General features: G+C 50.9%; 1 protein-coding gene across 1 annotated transcript; it reads left to right on the plus strand.

The window, feature by feature from the left end:
* Window positions 1-223: 223 nt before the first annotated feature.
* LOC120755897 (putative neutral ceramidase C) lies at window positions 224-15,486 on the plus strand. Its single transcript, XM_040071499.2, has 20 exons — window positions 224-350; window positions 1,830-1,918; window positions 2,872-3,021; window positions 3,472-3,648; window positions 3,923-4,050; window positions 4,454-4,531; window positions 4,975-5,095; window positions 5,792-5,917; window positions 6,227-6,313; window positions 7,864-7,968; window positions 8,072-8,153; window positions 8,581-8,696; window positions 9,748-9,842; window positions 10,692-10,731; window positions 11,420-11,515; window positions 11,956-12,051; window positions 12,652-12,801; window positions 13,565-13,624; window positions 14,166-14,254; window positions 15,121-15,486. The coding sequence occupies exons 1-20, from the start codon at window positions 224-226 to the stop codon at window positions 15,308-15,310; spliced, it is 2,202 nt and encodes a 733-aa protein (XP_039927433.1). The 3' UTR covers window positions 15,311-15,486.
* Window positions 15,487-15,918: the final 432 nt, after the last annotated feature.

Here is a 15,918-nt window from a genome sequence, read left to right on the forward strand (position 1 = left end):
CCTGGTGTCAGGGAGCGATTGCTGCCAGCAGGAGATACATTTTTGCTGTCTTAAGCTGAAAAATAAATCCCCACTTCCCATCCCTCTCTCTGTGCTGCCGCCGTCTCTGGCGCTGGGATGGGGGCACAAACAGCTCTCTGAGGGCGGGATGTGGGCTCTGGGGGGGAGGTGCCCCCACTGGGACGTCCCACGGGCTCCTTTCTGCACCCACAGTAGCCCCACCATGCGCGGCAAGAGGTCCAGGTGCTCCTTCTCCCGGCTGGAGGTGATCCTGATCGTGTGCCTGGTGCTGATGATCGCCCTGACCGTGGTGCTCCTGGTCCTGCACTTCCTCACCACAAAAACCGACGGCAAGTGGAGCTATCCCGGCCCCCACAAACCCTCTGCTCCAGAGCGTGCCCAGGGAAGGATTTAAACTAAAGAGGGACAGGTGGAGATCTCCAGGCCCCTGATGAGCTGTGCACCAGCTCTGCACGAGGTCCTCTCACCCAGCCACAGCAGCAGCTCTCTGGGCATGGATGTACAGCCCTGGGTGTGGACTGGGGGTGGCTGCAGGGATCCATCCCTTCCTTCCACCCTCCCTTCCCTCTCTCTGCCTGCTGCAGGAGGTCCTGAGAGCCCCTCAGTCCTGGGATTTGACCAAGGTGTTTGACAGCCCCATCACCGCCCAGTGACGCCTCCAAGCCCATCCAGGCACAGGGCACGAGGGTTGTACTCAACACCTCATCAGTGGGACCTCCCAGCTTCTAGATTTTGGCCTCAGAGAGAATATAGTTTGCATTTGGGACTCAAAACTTCGTGGTTTTAGGCTATAACATGTCAGAGTTTTGCACAAGTGATTCTCCTCCGTGTCAGAGCTCTTGGTGGGAGAGGAGGAGAAGCAGGAGGAGGAGGAGGAGGAGGAGGAGGAGGAGGAGGAGGGATAGTTCTAAGGGGGGTGGCCCAGTTGGCTGGTGTCATTTTAAGCAACAGAAATGGCCTCAGCCTGTGGCCAGTGACAGCCCAGGAAAAGCCAGGCTGGGAAGAAGGAGCACCCCCTGATCCCAAAGCCCTGCCTTGGCCGGCGGCAGCTGCCTGGGGAGGGCTGTGGGAACAGAGCAAGCGCACAGAAATATTTCATATTTTCCCAGAGTGTTATCTCAGCCTCCAGTGATTTGTGGCTCTGGGATTTCCTGAGATGCAGATAACCTTTCCGATTGATTATGATTTGATGGCTTTTCTCCGCGGGTTTGTCCGTCCTGGAAGGATTTCTGCACCTTCCTGGTGGCTGGGATGAGACGTGGTCTCCTTTGGGAGACCTTTTCCCCACCGTTTGCCTGGAAATCACTGCTCAGAACTGCTTTTCCCTTCTCTGAGCTTCAGCTGGCTCTGCTGTGGTTTCTTGGGGGAGGACCAGGGCACCAGCACTGGACACAGGGTGTGTTGGGTGTGCCCTTCTCTCTTCCCCGGTCCTTTCCCAGCAGCTCCTGACGCACCATCCCTTTTTTGTTACCACTGCTGAGCTGAATTGTCTGTGTGAAGCAGCGCTTGGATCTGGTTCCTGCGTGGTACTGGTGGGCTGGGAGGGTTTAACCGGGAATGCTGGGCTGGTTTCCCCTCGCTGTGCATCCCCACCCATTTGACACTGTGCAGTGACCCCTCTGGAGAGATCCCTGGGTGGTTCTTCTTGCCTGCTCCACCCTTTGCCACCCCAGAGGCCTTCCCAGCCTGGGCACACTGACAGCCCTCTGGAAATCCACCCAGTGCACTCAGCCAGAGCCCTTTGACCTCTTTTGTCCCCAATTCTGCTCGCTTGTGTGTCCACTGATCCGCCAATTGTTTTCTTACAGGTTCCAACAACAACGCAGTAGAAGAAGCAAAGTACTTGGTGGGTGTTGGCAGAGCTGACTGCACGGGGCCTGTGGCACAAGTCCCTCTGGTGAGCTGGGGGAATTCCTCATGGGGTTGGTGAAATACTGATTTTTTCATCCTTTGTGAGAATTTTTTTTGCAGGGTTTCTGGTTTGGAGCCTCTGCCTTGCCAAATGTGTGTCACCTTCAAACATGAGTTGAAATTTCTTTGAGGCTTGGAGCAACGCGGGCAGGGGGTTGGAAGGAGATGGGCTTTAAGCTCCCTTCCAAGCCCAGACATTTCATGATTGTTGGAACTGCGGGGTGTTGGAACCCTGGTCGCTGAGAATTTCAGACTTTGTGTGCTGACAGGCACTGACCCCCAAGCAAACACTGCACTGACCCCCAAGCAAACACTGCATTTGACCTGAGGCCGTGGAGAAGGCTTCTGAAATTGAGTGACAGCACTGGGATTGTGGGTGTGGAGTTTGGATAGAAGTGTGTGATATCACAGGGTGCAAAACTTAGAATTTAAGGTTTATAGTAATATATATAAAGCAAGATGGAGGTTTTAGGGCGTAAGCTGAGTCCTTTTTCACCTTCTTCTTCATGGGTCTGGGTGGTGTTTGGTAATTGAGTAGAAAAGTCCTCATTGTGGGCCACGGGTGGTTGGTTATTGGGTTAAAAGTAAAAATAATTTAGGTATCATCTCTTAATTGGACAGTTTATCCTTAAGAGGCCTCGTAGAGAGAGAGATGGGGGCCATTTTCAGTTTGTTCGCTGAAGTGCTGTAGCACTCACGGCTTGTGAGCCTGTACTATAGCTAAGAATTAATAAACATCTGAGTCCAAACAAGAAATACTCTCTCAAGCATTTAATTCCAACCCTGGCAAAAGAAGATACAAATGTAACAGCGGGGCAAGGCAGAGCTGCAGCTGGGAGTTGCTGAATGAGTCCTTTGACCCCCGGGCAAATCTACTCAGGGAAACCCACGCAGAGGAATAAACGGCTGGGTGTTGATGATGGAGCTGCTCTCTTGCAGATGGGGTACGCCAACCCCGACCAGGTGGGCGGGGGGCTCCTCTCGCGCCTCTACAGCCGAGCCTTCATCGTGGCGGACGCCGAGGGCTCCACGCGCGTCGTGTTCGTCAGCGTCGACATCGGAATGGTGTCCCAGAGAGTCAGGCTGGAGGTACAACGGAGGGGCTGGGTGCTTCCTTCCTTTGGGATTTCCTGGGGGTGATGCTGTGTCTCTGCCGGAGAAGAGCTTTGGACCCCTCAGCAGATGAGGCTGGACTTTGCTCACTCTTGTCTCAGTGGAAAAACTACCAGGAGTTCGTCGGAATCACAAATACATTATTGTGGGGCCTCTAATGCAGCAGAGGAGGGAGGGAGGTACTGGAGAGCTGGATCATCCTGGGATGATCTGGGATTCACTTCAGGTTGGATGGAAAGGTCTTTTACCAGATATTCCAATTTTGAGGCTCTGGCCAAGCCAATAACCACAACCTCCTCGTTGTGGTGGGCAGAAGAGACGAGGGGGTGGATGGTTGAGGTGTTTTTGCGAGAGCTGGGCACAGATCTCCATAGCCTTTGGGCACGAGAAGGGGTTTTTAGGAGCACCTCCTTCCTTTCCTCTCAGGTGCTGAAGCAGCTGCAGAGCAAGTACGGCGAGCTGTACCGGCAGGACAACGTCATCCTCAGCGGCACCCACACGCACTCGGGGCCCGGGGGGTACTTCCAGTACACCCTCTTCTGGATCACCAGCAAGGGGCTCATCAGGCCAGCCCTCAGCTCCATCGTCAATGGCATTGTGAAGGTCGGTGTCACTCCAAAGCACGCCCTGAGGTGGGCTCGTATTTGCCTGCCGCTCAAAAAGCAGGGGCTTTGAAGCCTTTCTTCGGAGACAGCTGTGGGTAGTTTAAAAATGCTATCATAATTTTCTAGAATTTTAGAAAAAAATCTGAAAACAAAGAAGCACCCTCCCAAATTCCAAGGAGGGGTTGGGGATGGACAGGGAGGGATAGAAAGTTTTTCCAGATAATCTCCCGCGTTCCTTACAGCCTGTTACTCCCTGTCTTGCTGCTTTGCAGAGCATAGATATAGCCCATGAGAACATGAAGAGAGGAAGGATCTTTATAAACAGAGGCATGGTAGAAAACAGCCAGATCAACCGGAGCCCTTTCTCCTACCTCGAGAACCCGGAGTCTGAGCGGAAGAGGTAAAATCTCCCCAGGCAGGAGAAAAAAATTACCTGCCTGAAAAGGGCTTGAAAGCTGTAGTTGCCCTCTCCAAGCATGAGGAATTGGTCAAGGATGAGACCTTGTGCTTTATTTAACAAATAAAGGGTCAGAGGGCATTGAAGCATCATCCTCGGTGCACGAGTCTGTGTTACCTCCATTCCCTGGAGGAGCAGTGCCTGAGGACAGTGACAGGCACAGCTCTTCCCTCCCTTCCCAGCTGGTCTCAGATGCTTCTCTAAGGCCTCGCTCTGTGCTGGTAGTACCTGGAATGACCTTTCCACATCCTTGTTCAGCCTAGCGGGGATTCAACATGCCAGAGCAATGCAGAGCATGGCCACAGCCCTGACTCTGATGGGATTTCCCTGCTTGGTTCCCATCCAGGTATTCATCCAACACGGATAAAGAGATGGTGCTGCTGAAGATGGTAGATGAGGATGGATACGAGCTAGGTCTTATCAGGTACTGACCACCAGAGCAGCAGGATTTTCTCCATACCCTCATTATTTTTTGTAAAGATGAAGGTGTCCCATTTTTCCCCATTTTACATGACTGACCCCTCCTTGATCGTTTGAGTATAAAAATCCCTGCAAAATATAATTCTCTGGGATACTGCAAGAGTCAGTTCAGGTCTGAAGGAGCCCTTGGTGGCCTTGGTAATGACAGTGACAAATTCTTGTGTCCACTCAAAGCCTGCACTGCTAAAGCCATGAGCCCTTCTGGCTAGGAAGGGAGAGGAGGGATGGGAACCCCGTGCCCTTGCTAATCCACCCCTGAGCACCTCGAGTCTCTGTGTGCATCCTCCCAAAGAAAATCCCCACAAACACACGAGGCTGAACGGGCCGATTGCCGCTGCACGGAGTCAGCAGAGCATTTTCTGTGTGTGCCTTGCGGCCCCTCCTCAGCTGGTTCGCCGTGCACCCGGTGAGCATGAACAACTCCAACCACCTGGTGAACAGCGACAACGTGGGCTACGCCTCCTACCTGTTCGAGCAGGAGAAGAACAAAGGAACGCTCCCCGGAGAGGTGGGAGTGCCTGGAGGAATGGTGAAACAGGGCTGGGACAGGGAGGGGGTGAGGTGGGACAGCAGGGCAAACACAGAAACACATGACCCAGGTGAACGCTGTGATTTATTTCCTTTTTCCTCTACAGACTGGAAATTGGAAGGTGTATTCTTGACTTTCCAAATCACTAATCAGTGGCAGTTATCCAGACTTGAGGAGTAACTCACATTTATTTTGATTAAAATCTGGGGAGGTTGTGGTTGCTCCATTCCTGGAAGGGTTCAAGCCTTGAACAACCTGGAAAGCGTCCCTGCAGTCAGCTCCAATAGTTCTCCCCCAGTAAATCAGTCATGGTGAATGCCTGGAAGGGAAAAACAATCCTGTGCAAAGGTGCCCCAATGACCCATAAACATCTGATCGGCAACATGAGAAGCTGGGAACACGCTGGGAAGAGCTGAGGTGGGAGAGAGGAAGGAGAAAACACTGTCTGCCCACTGAGGTGGTGCAAAGTTCTCTCTGAAATGGCATCGTGTACATCCAATTCTCTCCTGCTCTTCCTGCCCTACTCCTTGGGATGTGCCTAAACCCCCATCCCGGTGCTCCCAGTGACTTTGGGAATAAACCAGAGTCCTGCTTGGTGACCACAGCAGCTGCGGGGAGAGCTGGGCTTCGCAGCTTTCCCTGCAAGGTCCTGCAACGCTCCTCTGGCCTTGGCAGGGCTCTTTTGTGGCCGCCTTTGCCTCGTCCAACCTGGGAGACGTGTCCCCCAACACGCGGGGCCCGTTCTGCGTCAACACGGGCGAGTCGTGTGACAACCCCCAGAGCAGCTGTCCCGTCGGAGGGGTGAGTGTGGCCCGCCTGTCCCACCCTCTGCAGGGCCCTGTGCTCCACCACCCTGCATGGAGGGGGCACCAAAAGTAACAAACGTCACCTCTTTTCGGACTGGCCTGGATGCCGCTTCCGGGAATTAACCGCGCTTTGTCCCTCACACACCCGATTTTCCGGTCATTCACCCCAAATTTACCCTGAGCGTTGTAACCCCGTGCCTAATTTTGATGTGGCCTGCGAGAAGCCCTCGGTTCCCACAGTCTGTCGACCACCTGGCAGTGCCAGATGCTCTCCATAATCACTGATCACCAAATTTCTCAACAGGCAGCCATGTGCATGGCCAAGGGGCCCGGGAATGATATGTTTGAGAGCACCAGGATTATAGGGCAAAACATCTACCTGAAAGCAAAGGTAAGGGACATTCTGCTCTCTGAGTGTGCGTGAGTGCTGCTACGACAGGAATTCATGCTCATTTAGGCAATTTGATGAGCCTTGAGGATCCCTTCCCTCTGGATCTTCCATCTTCCATCTTCTATCTATCCTTGTACCTGTTTTGGTGAATGTTTGCAGACTCAAATTCTAAAGCTCCTTGATTTTGTTTTTAATGGGTAAATGAGCTCAGCAACCAGCTGGTGAGGTCTCTGTCCACCAGAATCAAGAGGACTTCACAGCCTGGAATTTGTTAGGCTTAGGACAGTGTAGGAGATCTTAATGGTAGTGAAAAACTTTCCTCTGGCGTAACACATCTGATTAGAAACCTGAATTTAGACTGGACAACACCTACTTTTATTTGGATACATCATTGCAGGAATTGTCATTTGAAAATGTTGGTTTGGGGTTTTGATCTTAATACTCCTCACTGGGATATAGTGAGGATGCCTCCTCTTATCCTCTACCCCTCCCTCCCATTCAACTCAAAGGCATTATGATGGGAAAAATCCTCCTGGAAGAGCTCAGAGACACCACCACACACCACTTGTGAGCCAGTTTGGCATCACATTCCCAAACTGACACCAATGTGAAGTAGAACGTGTGGCTTAAACCCCCATGGAGGATGCTCCCCTTGCTCTGCTTGGCCTTGCATTTCCTCGGCCCTAAGGGCTCCCTTTGGTCACCTGTGGGCTCTGAAGCCAGCCAGGGTTGAATTTGCTGCTTCCCCTCCTGTGGGTTGTGAGAGCAGTGAGTGCAAGGAGAGCTTTTGGCAGCATTTCAGGGACGGCAGCTTGTAGGAACTGGAGCGTGTCCAGCAGAGGAGGAAGAGCAGGAGGCTTGGTGGTGGCTTTTCCTTTAATCACTGTTTCAGAGGCTGTGCCCTAAAGTCACTCCAAGCTGATCGTGCCTCTGTCCCTAGTCCAAGAGTCCTGGTGTGTGCATCGAACACGGGAAAAACACTGCTGCTGTCTTTAACACCTCAGACTCCTGGCCTTCAAAGGCTGCGCTCTCAGCTCCTTCCAGGAATGCCATTAAACCTGTATAACCTCTGGCAATCTTTCCCATGGACCAACCTGAGGCTTGAAAACCATTCCCTGGAGGGCTGAGTGTGTGTAGTAGATACCTTCAGCTGCCAGGGGCGCAGTAAATACACGGTAGAGGCCCAGCACTTTGAGGCAGTGAGTAGAACAAAGCACTTCTTTCTTGCAGAAAACATATTTTTCTGCTTGGTCCAAGATGTGAGAAATGCCAAGAGGTGGCAACCAGGAGAAGGAAGTTGCCATCCTGCTGAAATAGGGACATGTTTCAGCTGTAAAGGAGAAATGTGCTCCCTCCTCGAGACAGGGGGAGCTTGCAGGTCTCAGGGCATGCAGGGTGACAGAAACAAAGGGATTTGGGAAATACAGCACCTGGAAGAGGCCCCGGGGAAGGTGGAATGAGGAAGTGATCCATATGGCTGTTCCCCAGCACAGCTGGGTTCCTGAGCACCTGTCCCTCAAGGATTTCTTTCCACCTTGTGTGTCCCTCAGGAGCTGTATGAAAAAGCCTCCCAGGAGGTGACAGGACCGCTGAGCTCAGCCCACCAGTGGGTGAACATGAGCGACGTGTCCGTGCAGCTCAATGCCACACACACGGTGAGAGCAGCAGGGAGCGGCTTATTCCTGCAGCAGCACCCCTGCCACAATGAGAGAAATGGGTTTTCTCTCTTCTCCATTCCCTTTCCCCCTCCTGATTTAGGTTAAAACCTGTAAACCAGCCCTGGGGCACAGCTTTGCTGCGGGGACTATTGACGGAGTGGGGGCTTTCAACTTCACCCAAGGTAATTTGGGGGCAGATCCCAATGTGGTTTTGTAGGAATGGGGAGGGCATGGGGCAGCCCCCAGAGAGATTGAAACCCCCAGAGTGACCAGAAGGATGGCTTTTAGGGAGGTGGAGGAAACCCCCTCACAGGTTTGTCCATTTGGGAAAAGGATATGGCCATGCCCTGGAGGAAGGAGAGCAAGGGGATGGGATGGGGAAGAGGGAGAAGAAAGACCTGGTTTGGGACTCTCCTGCTCATTTGTTCTCGTTACCTGAAGGCTGCCAGGATGCAGCTGAGCTGGGCTGAAGGTCAAGCTCTTCAAACCACCCCAGGAAAGGGAAGTGGTCAGAGCCCACTGAGAAATATCCCACAGCCAGGAGCTGGGAGCAGGGAGTGTCTGTCTGAGAGCTGCTGGGACAGGGTTTAAAGATGTTTCCCCCTCAAGGCTCAGTAGAAGGGGACCCGTTTTGGGATCAAATCCGGGACCAGCTGCTGGGAGAGCCATCGAACGAAACCAAAGCCTGCCACAAACCCAAGCCCATCCTCTTCAGCACAGGAGAGGTAAGGACACCCGTGTGTGCCCTGGGGAGCGCAGGGATCACTGGGCTGGGCTGGGACCGCGGATCCCAATCCCTCATGGGTTTGTGAGGGAGCCACGGGCAATGTCTGTGGTGTCTGGTGGAGAACAAGAAGGGAGCACAAGCTGCGTGGGCTCTGCAGAGCTGCTGCCCCATGGATCCCAGCCCATCCCCACGCTCAAGGCATGGCTTGGCATTTGCACTTTGTGAGCCCTCCCCAAATCCTGCTTTACGACTCCAGATGGAAATTGCTGCCCCCTTTCCCACCAGATACTCCCTTGGCACTGAGGCAAATGTGCTGCTGCAGAGGGATCATCTCCAGGGCTCTTTAGAGCACTTAGACGAGGCCATCTGGGCAAGGAAATTCATTGTTATTCCTTTCACCAGCCTCCTTAAAAGCTTCCCTGCTGTCACTCTGTGTTCAATCAGCTCCTCACCTCAGCTCTCCCCAAAAGCGGGTGCAGCTCCTCCCAGCCTCCTCCTCCATGCAGGATGGTGTTACTGAGAGTAGATTACACTTTATTCTTACGACTTTAGCACATTTTAGGGACTTTCTGGCAGGCCTCCCGCTTCTGATGTGCTTCACAAGTTTTTGTCATTCATGTTTTGCCCCCAGCAAATTGCTTCTCAGAAAAAACCCCTATTTTTGGCTGGCTGGAGTGGGATTTTTCATCTCCTCATCAATCCCAATTCTGTCCTTTTTCCATGCAGGTGAGGGGTTTCTGGGCGTTACCCTGACCTTCTTTACCCACTTTGCCTAAATCTGCCCCTATAACAACACCTTATTAGGATTTTTTTTTTTTGCCTTACCCATAGTATTTACCTGTGCCTTATGTGACTCTCATGGTCAGATATCATATGAAGGTAAAACACCTTCTCATGTGTTTCACAAATAACTTTAATTTACAAATAATTTCACAAAATAAATCTATCTGCCTGGTTGATGACTGTAGGAAGGAAAACACTTCAGCTATTTTTTTTTGGTTTTTCCTACTAAACCAGAGTATTTATCTGCACTTTTTCATCCCCCTTAGATGACCTGGCCCCACCCCTGGCACCCGGACATCGTGGATGTGCAGATCGCTGCCATCGGATCCCTGGCAATCCTTGCTGTTCCTGGGGAGTTCACGTGTGTATTCCTTGGCTCTTGCTCTATTTACTGCAGCCAGAATTCATCCAAACCTCCTGGAACAGTTCTGCCTGCAGGTAGAAAGGGGGATAGGCTCAAAATCATCCCCAGACTCACCCTGAGAATGATTGAGATGCACGCTGGCTTCCTGAATAATCTTGGTTGTAACAAAATGCAGTTCCAAGGAAACCAAAGGGATTTGTTAACTTTCATTCTGTTTTTGGCACCACAAACGCAAATAATGATGACTTGCACTGACTGTCGGTGGTGCAATGATGCAAATTTAAACTGGATAATGGTTTATCTCTAGTGCCTTTAATCCTACCCTGCCCTGGGCCGCTTCCAGCCCCCTCTGGCCGTGGTGATGGCTGTGAAATGTTTTCAGGTGTTTTGATTGAACTTGTGCATAGAGGTTTTAAGGGATGTTGGGCAGTGCTGGAGCTGCTGTGGGAGTTTCTGGTGGGTGCTGCAAGTCCAGCCAGCAATTCCTGCTTTAGATCCCTGCTCTCCACCACTCCAGGGGGGGTCGGGCTCTGCTGCCAGGGAACAGGGACAGGACAAGGGGAAACGGCCTCAGGCTGTGCCAGGGGAGGCTCAGGTTGGACATGGGCAGGAATTTCTCCATGGAAAGGGTGCTCAGGCCTTGGCAGGGGCTGCCCAGGGAGGTTTGCAGTGCCCATGGCTGGAGGTGTCCGAGGAAGGGCTGGAGGTGGCACTGAGTGCTCTGGGCTGGGCACAAGGTGGGCATGGGGCACAGCTGGGACTCCATGGGCTGGGAGGGATTTTCCAGCCTCAGTGATCCTGGGATTCCATGATTCTGGAGCCTGACCTTGTTCCCTCCATCCCTAGGACCATGTCTGGACGCAGGCTGCGGGAAGCTGTTAAAAGTGTGAGTTGCTGAGGTTTCCCCAGAGCGCAGCACGTCCGGAACTTCTTTTTTCTTGAACCTCCTGGTTTTTCCCTCCTCTCCTCCCAGCTGGGCTTATGGGACTCATGTCCCACAGATGTTTCCTTCTCCCATTTTCTTCAGACAGATTTTCCATCTGCTTCCTGACAGGCAGGAGAAATGAATATCCTCCCCAAAACACCACCAGATTGGGTTTCAATCCATTAATCCAATTCCACGGGGATCCAGGCACAACTGATGCCAGCAGGAGTTTGGCTCTGGGATGGAGGGGTTCAGCTCCTTAATCCCTACCAGAATTTTGCAACATGAGAACAACGAGGGGGGGTGGAAGGTATTTTTCCCACTTGATTGACACATCCTGGCTGCAGCCTAAATAAAATCCCATTCCCAGATGCCCTTTCCACAATTCACTGGGCCTTTCTTTCTCACACTTATATCCCTGATTTTTTAGGAATACACAGACATCAGCTTCCAAAAAAACTCCTAGATTTACTGGAATGTGAGGTCATTTGTCCTCTTTTTCTCCGGGGAGTGAATATATAATAATGCCAACTACCATAACAATAATAACAATATTGATATACCAGTTATAACAACAATAATAATAACAACAGTACAATCATGCATTAAACAGTTGTTTCCACAGTAAGGGTTTTATTTCCCTCCTTAGGAATTTGATTCCCATGGGACACGAGGGATGAACGTTGTGATTGCAGGTCTGTGCAATGTCTACACCCACTACATCACCACCTATGAGGAATACCAGGTAAATGTCCAAACTGGGGATTGAATCTGTCTAACCGAGCCCAGCTTTTGGCTCCAGAGGTTAATAATTCACATGAAATGATGTGTGTTTAGAGTTCTTTTCCTTTGCCACAAAAACGAGCAGGGAGGACTGGGAGGGAAGGTTGGAGGAATCCCACCCCAAAAAGTTGGAGGGGGTGGCAAGTTGCATCATAAGCCTTTAAAAGAGGGTAAAAACTGTGCTAACTGGAAGAGCAAACAGGCCCTCCCTGTTTGCAACAGGTTGGGGAATGAGGAGTAACCTGAAATTGCAGCAGAAATACTTTGCCGAGTTGTTGGGGCTGTCTGCTAATCAGAAAGAGAGTAAATAACCTCACTGCTGATCTTGAGCTGGGTGGGATGGGATGTACAAACCACTCAGGAGCTTTCCCAACCCTCCTCTCCCAAATCTGTCCTTTCCAGGTTCAACGGTACGAGGCTGCCTCGACTATTTATGGGCCACACACCCTTTCTGCTTACATCCAGCTGTACAGGGGCCTGGCCAAGGCTATTGCTCTGGTAAGCAGCATTTCGTGCATGCCACAGGCTGCTGGGGACATCTAAATCCTGTCAGTGGTGGTGGCTGTTCCTCACTGAGGCCACCCGACTGCTGCCCTCTCTCTTGAGAATCCACCTTGAGAAACGCTACATGGTATGAAAGGAATTCCTGTGATGGGGGTTTGACACCACTTGAGAAATTCTGGGGGTTTTGCAGCTCAAAGTGCAGGAAATCAGTACCCCCAACCTTTCAGCACGGCCTGTAGTTGCTGCTTTTCTACCAAAAGGAAATAAAAATCTTCTTCGTTTTTGGCATACATGGTGGTGCCCATTATCACTGTGACCACGGGAACGGGCAGGAGCAGTGGGCAGGAATATCCTGGGATATCCTGGGGCTGGATTTAGGATACCCCAGCAACAGGACAGCAGGTGTCCTGCAGGGATTGCTCCTGCAGGCAGAGCACAGATGGAGATCCTCTGCTTTGGTTTCACGCTCGCTTTATTATTCCTACAATCTGTGCGAACAGAGGCTGGGAGGCAGAGCTGGAGCAGGGCTCTGGTTCCTCAGGGAATCCTGGCTGCCCATGTGGATGTTTAAGGAGCACCTCTTCCCTCTCCCAGAATGCCACTCAGGAGCTGCCCCGTGGCCCAGAGCCCCCACTTTTCAATGTAACCAGCGTGACCCTGCTGCCTTCTCTCGGCGCCGAGAGCGCGCCGGCCGCCAAAACCTTTGGGGATGTGCTGGAAGAAGTGAGACAGGAGTATCGAGAGGTGAGAGCTTCTGGGAGTCCTTAAAACCTGTCTGAGAAATGGCCTTTAAATTCCTGCCCCTCACCCCACAAGGCTGTGAGTGGTGGCGCCCTCAGACCGAGCAGGTCTCATCTCTGGTGGGCACGGCTGAGAAGGCAGGGACAGAGCGCTTCCATGCCTATTCTACTGTACTGAATGGGAATAAAATGGGGGAATAAAGGGAAAATTCAAAGCCCTTCATTCAGCGCAAAGCAGATTTCCCCTTCTGCCTCAAGACAAAATAGCAGGTGATTAAGCAGGCAAATATTGTACAGTGATTTTTTACAAGCAGCAATCAGGTCACCTTTGATGCCTCTGCTGTGGAATGTAAATGGAGTGAAATCAACATGTCAGAAATGGTTCTCTTTCCAATGCTCAGCATTTAGATGAGATGTTCAGAGCAAGGGCTTTCACCTCATTGCTGTCTCCCTACTCCCTGCAGTAAGGCAGGGAGGCATTCTGAAAAATTTTCTTATTTCCTCCCTTTTTTATGTGCAGTGGTGGAGTTTATCCAGCAAGCAGGACAACTGGAATGGCAAGGCCCAGAGCAGCAGTTCAAAGCATCAATTGTACCCTGCCGCTGCAACAAGTGAAATTAAAATAATTTAAAGCTACAGCAACAACAAACCAAACACAATAAAACACCACAAAAATAACCCACCCCCTAAATACATCAAATGGCCTCTTCAAAAAATGCTCTTAATGTGCTGCTCAGCTTTTAATACTAATCTCAATTTCCCCCCAGAGAGAAGTTGCTGAAGTGACTTTTGTGGGTGCAAACCCCAGGAACTCTGCAGAGAATGCGGTAAATGTGACGGAATTATGCTGGAATTGGGGTGTTTGGGACTAATGGATATTTGGGTAGGATTTTTTCTTTTGCTGGGAGAGCAGAGGAAAATGTGTGCTTTGGGAATTCACTTCACCAGAAAGCTTTTGGGGCAAAGAAGTGAATTTGGGCTCTTTATGATCTCTTTATATTATTGAAGTTGCGCCTTATCATGTGTTAGACCAGGTTGGCATGCAGGGCAAACCCGGTCCCTAATTTCCATCCTACCACCCTGCTGCTTTATTTTAACAGAACAAAGGAAATGAGAAAAGCACTTAATACTCACTCACCTTGCATAGACATTGTCACTGACCATTCCCTTCCTATAGATAAGGTCTTTGCATCATTTATCAGCTTGAATTTGTGCTTTGGCAGTAAAATATAACACTTTTGCCAGTAATTCCTGCCTTTGCCAGTAAAGCATGAGGAAGCACAGTCCCCATCCAGTTTAAAGAGCCACAGAAGGTAGGGACGTGCCTGTACCTTCAGTGCCTGCCAAACGCTGGTATTTTTATTCCAGACTGAGCATAACTTCCTGACGGTGGAGAGATACTCCAACATTTCCAGCAGCTGGCATGCGGTGCTGAACGATGCCTCCTGGGACACAAGGTGCGTGCCCTGAGTAATTTTCCCTGTCCCACAGACTCCAGGAAGTCATTCCAGTCTGACCTGAAGGGCTTAATTCCAGAGCTCCCAACCCCAGGATAGTCCTGGCCCTGCAGGTGATGCTCTCCAAGGGAGGATCAGTTCATATTTGAGAGGGTTAATATGGCAAAAGTGGTGATCCCCTTGGCTCCAGAATCTGGAACGGAGGCTTGTTAATCTGGGAAAGGGAGGAGGAAGGGCAGGAATGACAGAAGGTTTGTGGTCCAGCTTGCTCCCAGCATATATCCATCCCTCTGGCACACCTCGGGGATGAATAAGATGCCAAAGAGAAAACAAAAAAAACTCACAGGGAAAACTGGCCAGATGTGCTGTGCAGCATAAACAAACAACAATTTTTAAAAGTTTGGAAGAAAGAAAAGTTAAGGGTGGAGATGTCAGCCTTCAGGAAAAAATATCCACAGAGCAGCAAGGCTGGTGACAACTTTCAGAACTGTGACTCTTCATTAGCTTCCCAAGAAAGGCTCCCTCAGAGCCAGCTGAAAATTCCCTCGTGTCCAGGTGATGTGTGAGATTTTGAGGCTGAGCATTCTCTGTAGAGTTTTGGGGTTGAGCAGAAAGGCTTTGGCACAAGGAGTTTATAAAAGAAAATGGGCTTTTGATGTGGAAATGCATGCCAGAAGTCCTGAGCTCAATCATTACAGACTTTGTTTGTGATTTAAGTGAACATTCACCCTCTTGGTTTAGCTCTGCCCCTGCACAGGGAGGACTTTAAATACACGTACCTGGAGTATCTTCATCTCATTGCGCACAGCGAGCTCCAATGAAATGTGGCTTTCCTCGCTGACGGCAGTTTTGGGTCTGTTTCCCAGGTTTTACTGGAGCAAAGGATCCCGTGGCCAGAGCAACGTGACCATTGAGTGGCACATCCCGGCTGGCACCGAGCCGGGCGTGTACCGGCTCCGCTACTTCGGGCACTACAAGAAGAGGGTGGGCCTCTTCCGCGTCATCACGGTCCCCTTTGAAGGCTCATCCTCAGCATTTCAAATCACAGCTCCATAGGTGATCCCATTCCATAAAGGAGTGGGCAGTGTCCTGGTTTGGAAAGACAGGTGTCTGCCAGGGAAAGCTGGAGCATCCCTTGGAATGGAGAATGTAAACGCCCTCCCTCTGAATTATTATAAATCTGAAATTAAGGGGCTCTCAGGCAAAGATATGGGAATAGGAATAACAGTTCTTTACCAGGAAAATTAAAAATGTAGTTGTACAAAAAAGTAAACAACAAAAAAAAGAAAACACTGTCAGAGTCAGAATACAACCTGACACCCTGCTGGTCAGGGTGTTGGGAGCAGTCCAATCAAGTCCTCCTGCAGTGACAGATGTGGATCTGTTGGAGCAGTGATCCTGTAGAAGGGTGTAGTTTTCTCTGAAGGTCCAGTGGTGGTGAGATGGGTCTGATCTTCCTCTGGCAATCCAGTGCAAGCTGTGCTGGTGTTCTGAATCTCAGGTTTTATTCAGGTAGGAATGCTTGGCTCCCCCCACTGGGTGGAGCATGTCCCAATGGATGATGTAATTGTATCAGCCATGCAGTGAGCCTGGATGGCCCATGAACAGCAGAGATCCCCTGGAGGGAGGATGGGTGGTGGAAGGGATAAAGAAAACACCTCCCG

This window comes from Hirundo rustica, chromosome 8 (assembly GCF_015227805.2).
Source record: "Hirundo rustica isolate bHirRus1 chromosome 8, bHirRus1.pri.v3, whole genome shotgun sequence".
In the NCBI taxonomy this organism is placed as follows: Eukaryota; Metazoa; Chordata; class Aves; order Passeriformes; family Hirundinidae; genus Hirundo; species Hirundo rustica.

Bases quoted from the DNA above. Each gene is read 5' to 3' on its own strand.
- LOC120755897 (XM_040071499.2), top strand. From the start codon at position 224: ATGCGCGGCAAGAGGTCCAGGTGCTCCTTCTCCCGGCTGGAGGTGATC. The intron at 5,918-6,226 runs GTGAGTGTGGCC...ATTTCTCAACAG, and splicing joins GCAGCTGTCCCGTCGGAGGG to GCAGCCATGTGCATGGCCAA. The intron at 11,516-11,955 runs GTAAATGTCCAA...TGTCCTTTCCAG, and splicing joins CCACCTATGAGGAATACCAG to GTTCAACGGTACGAGGCTGC.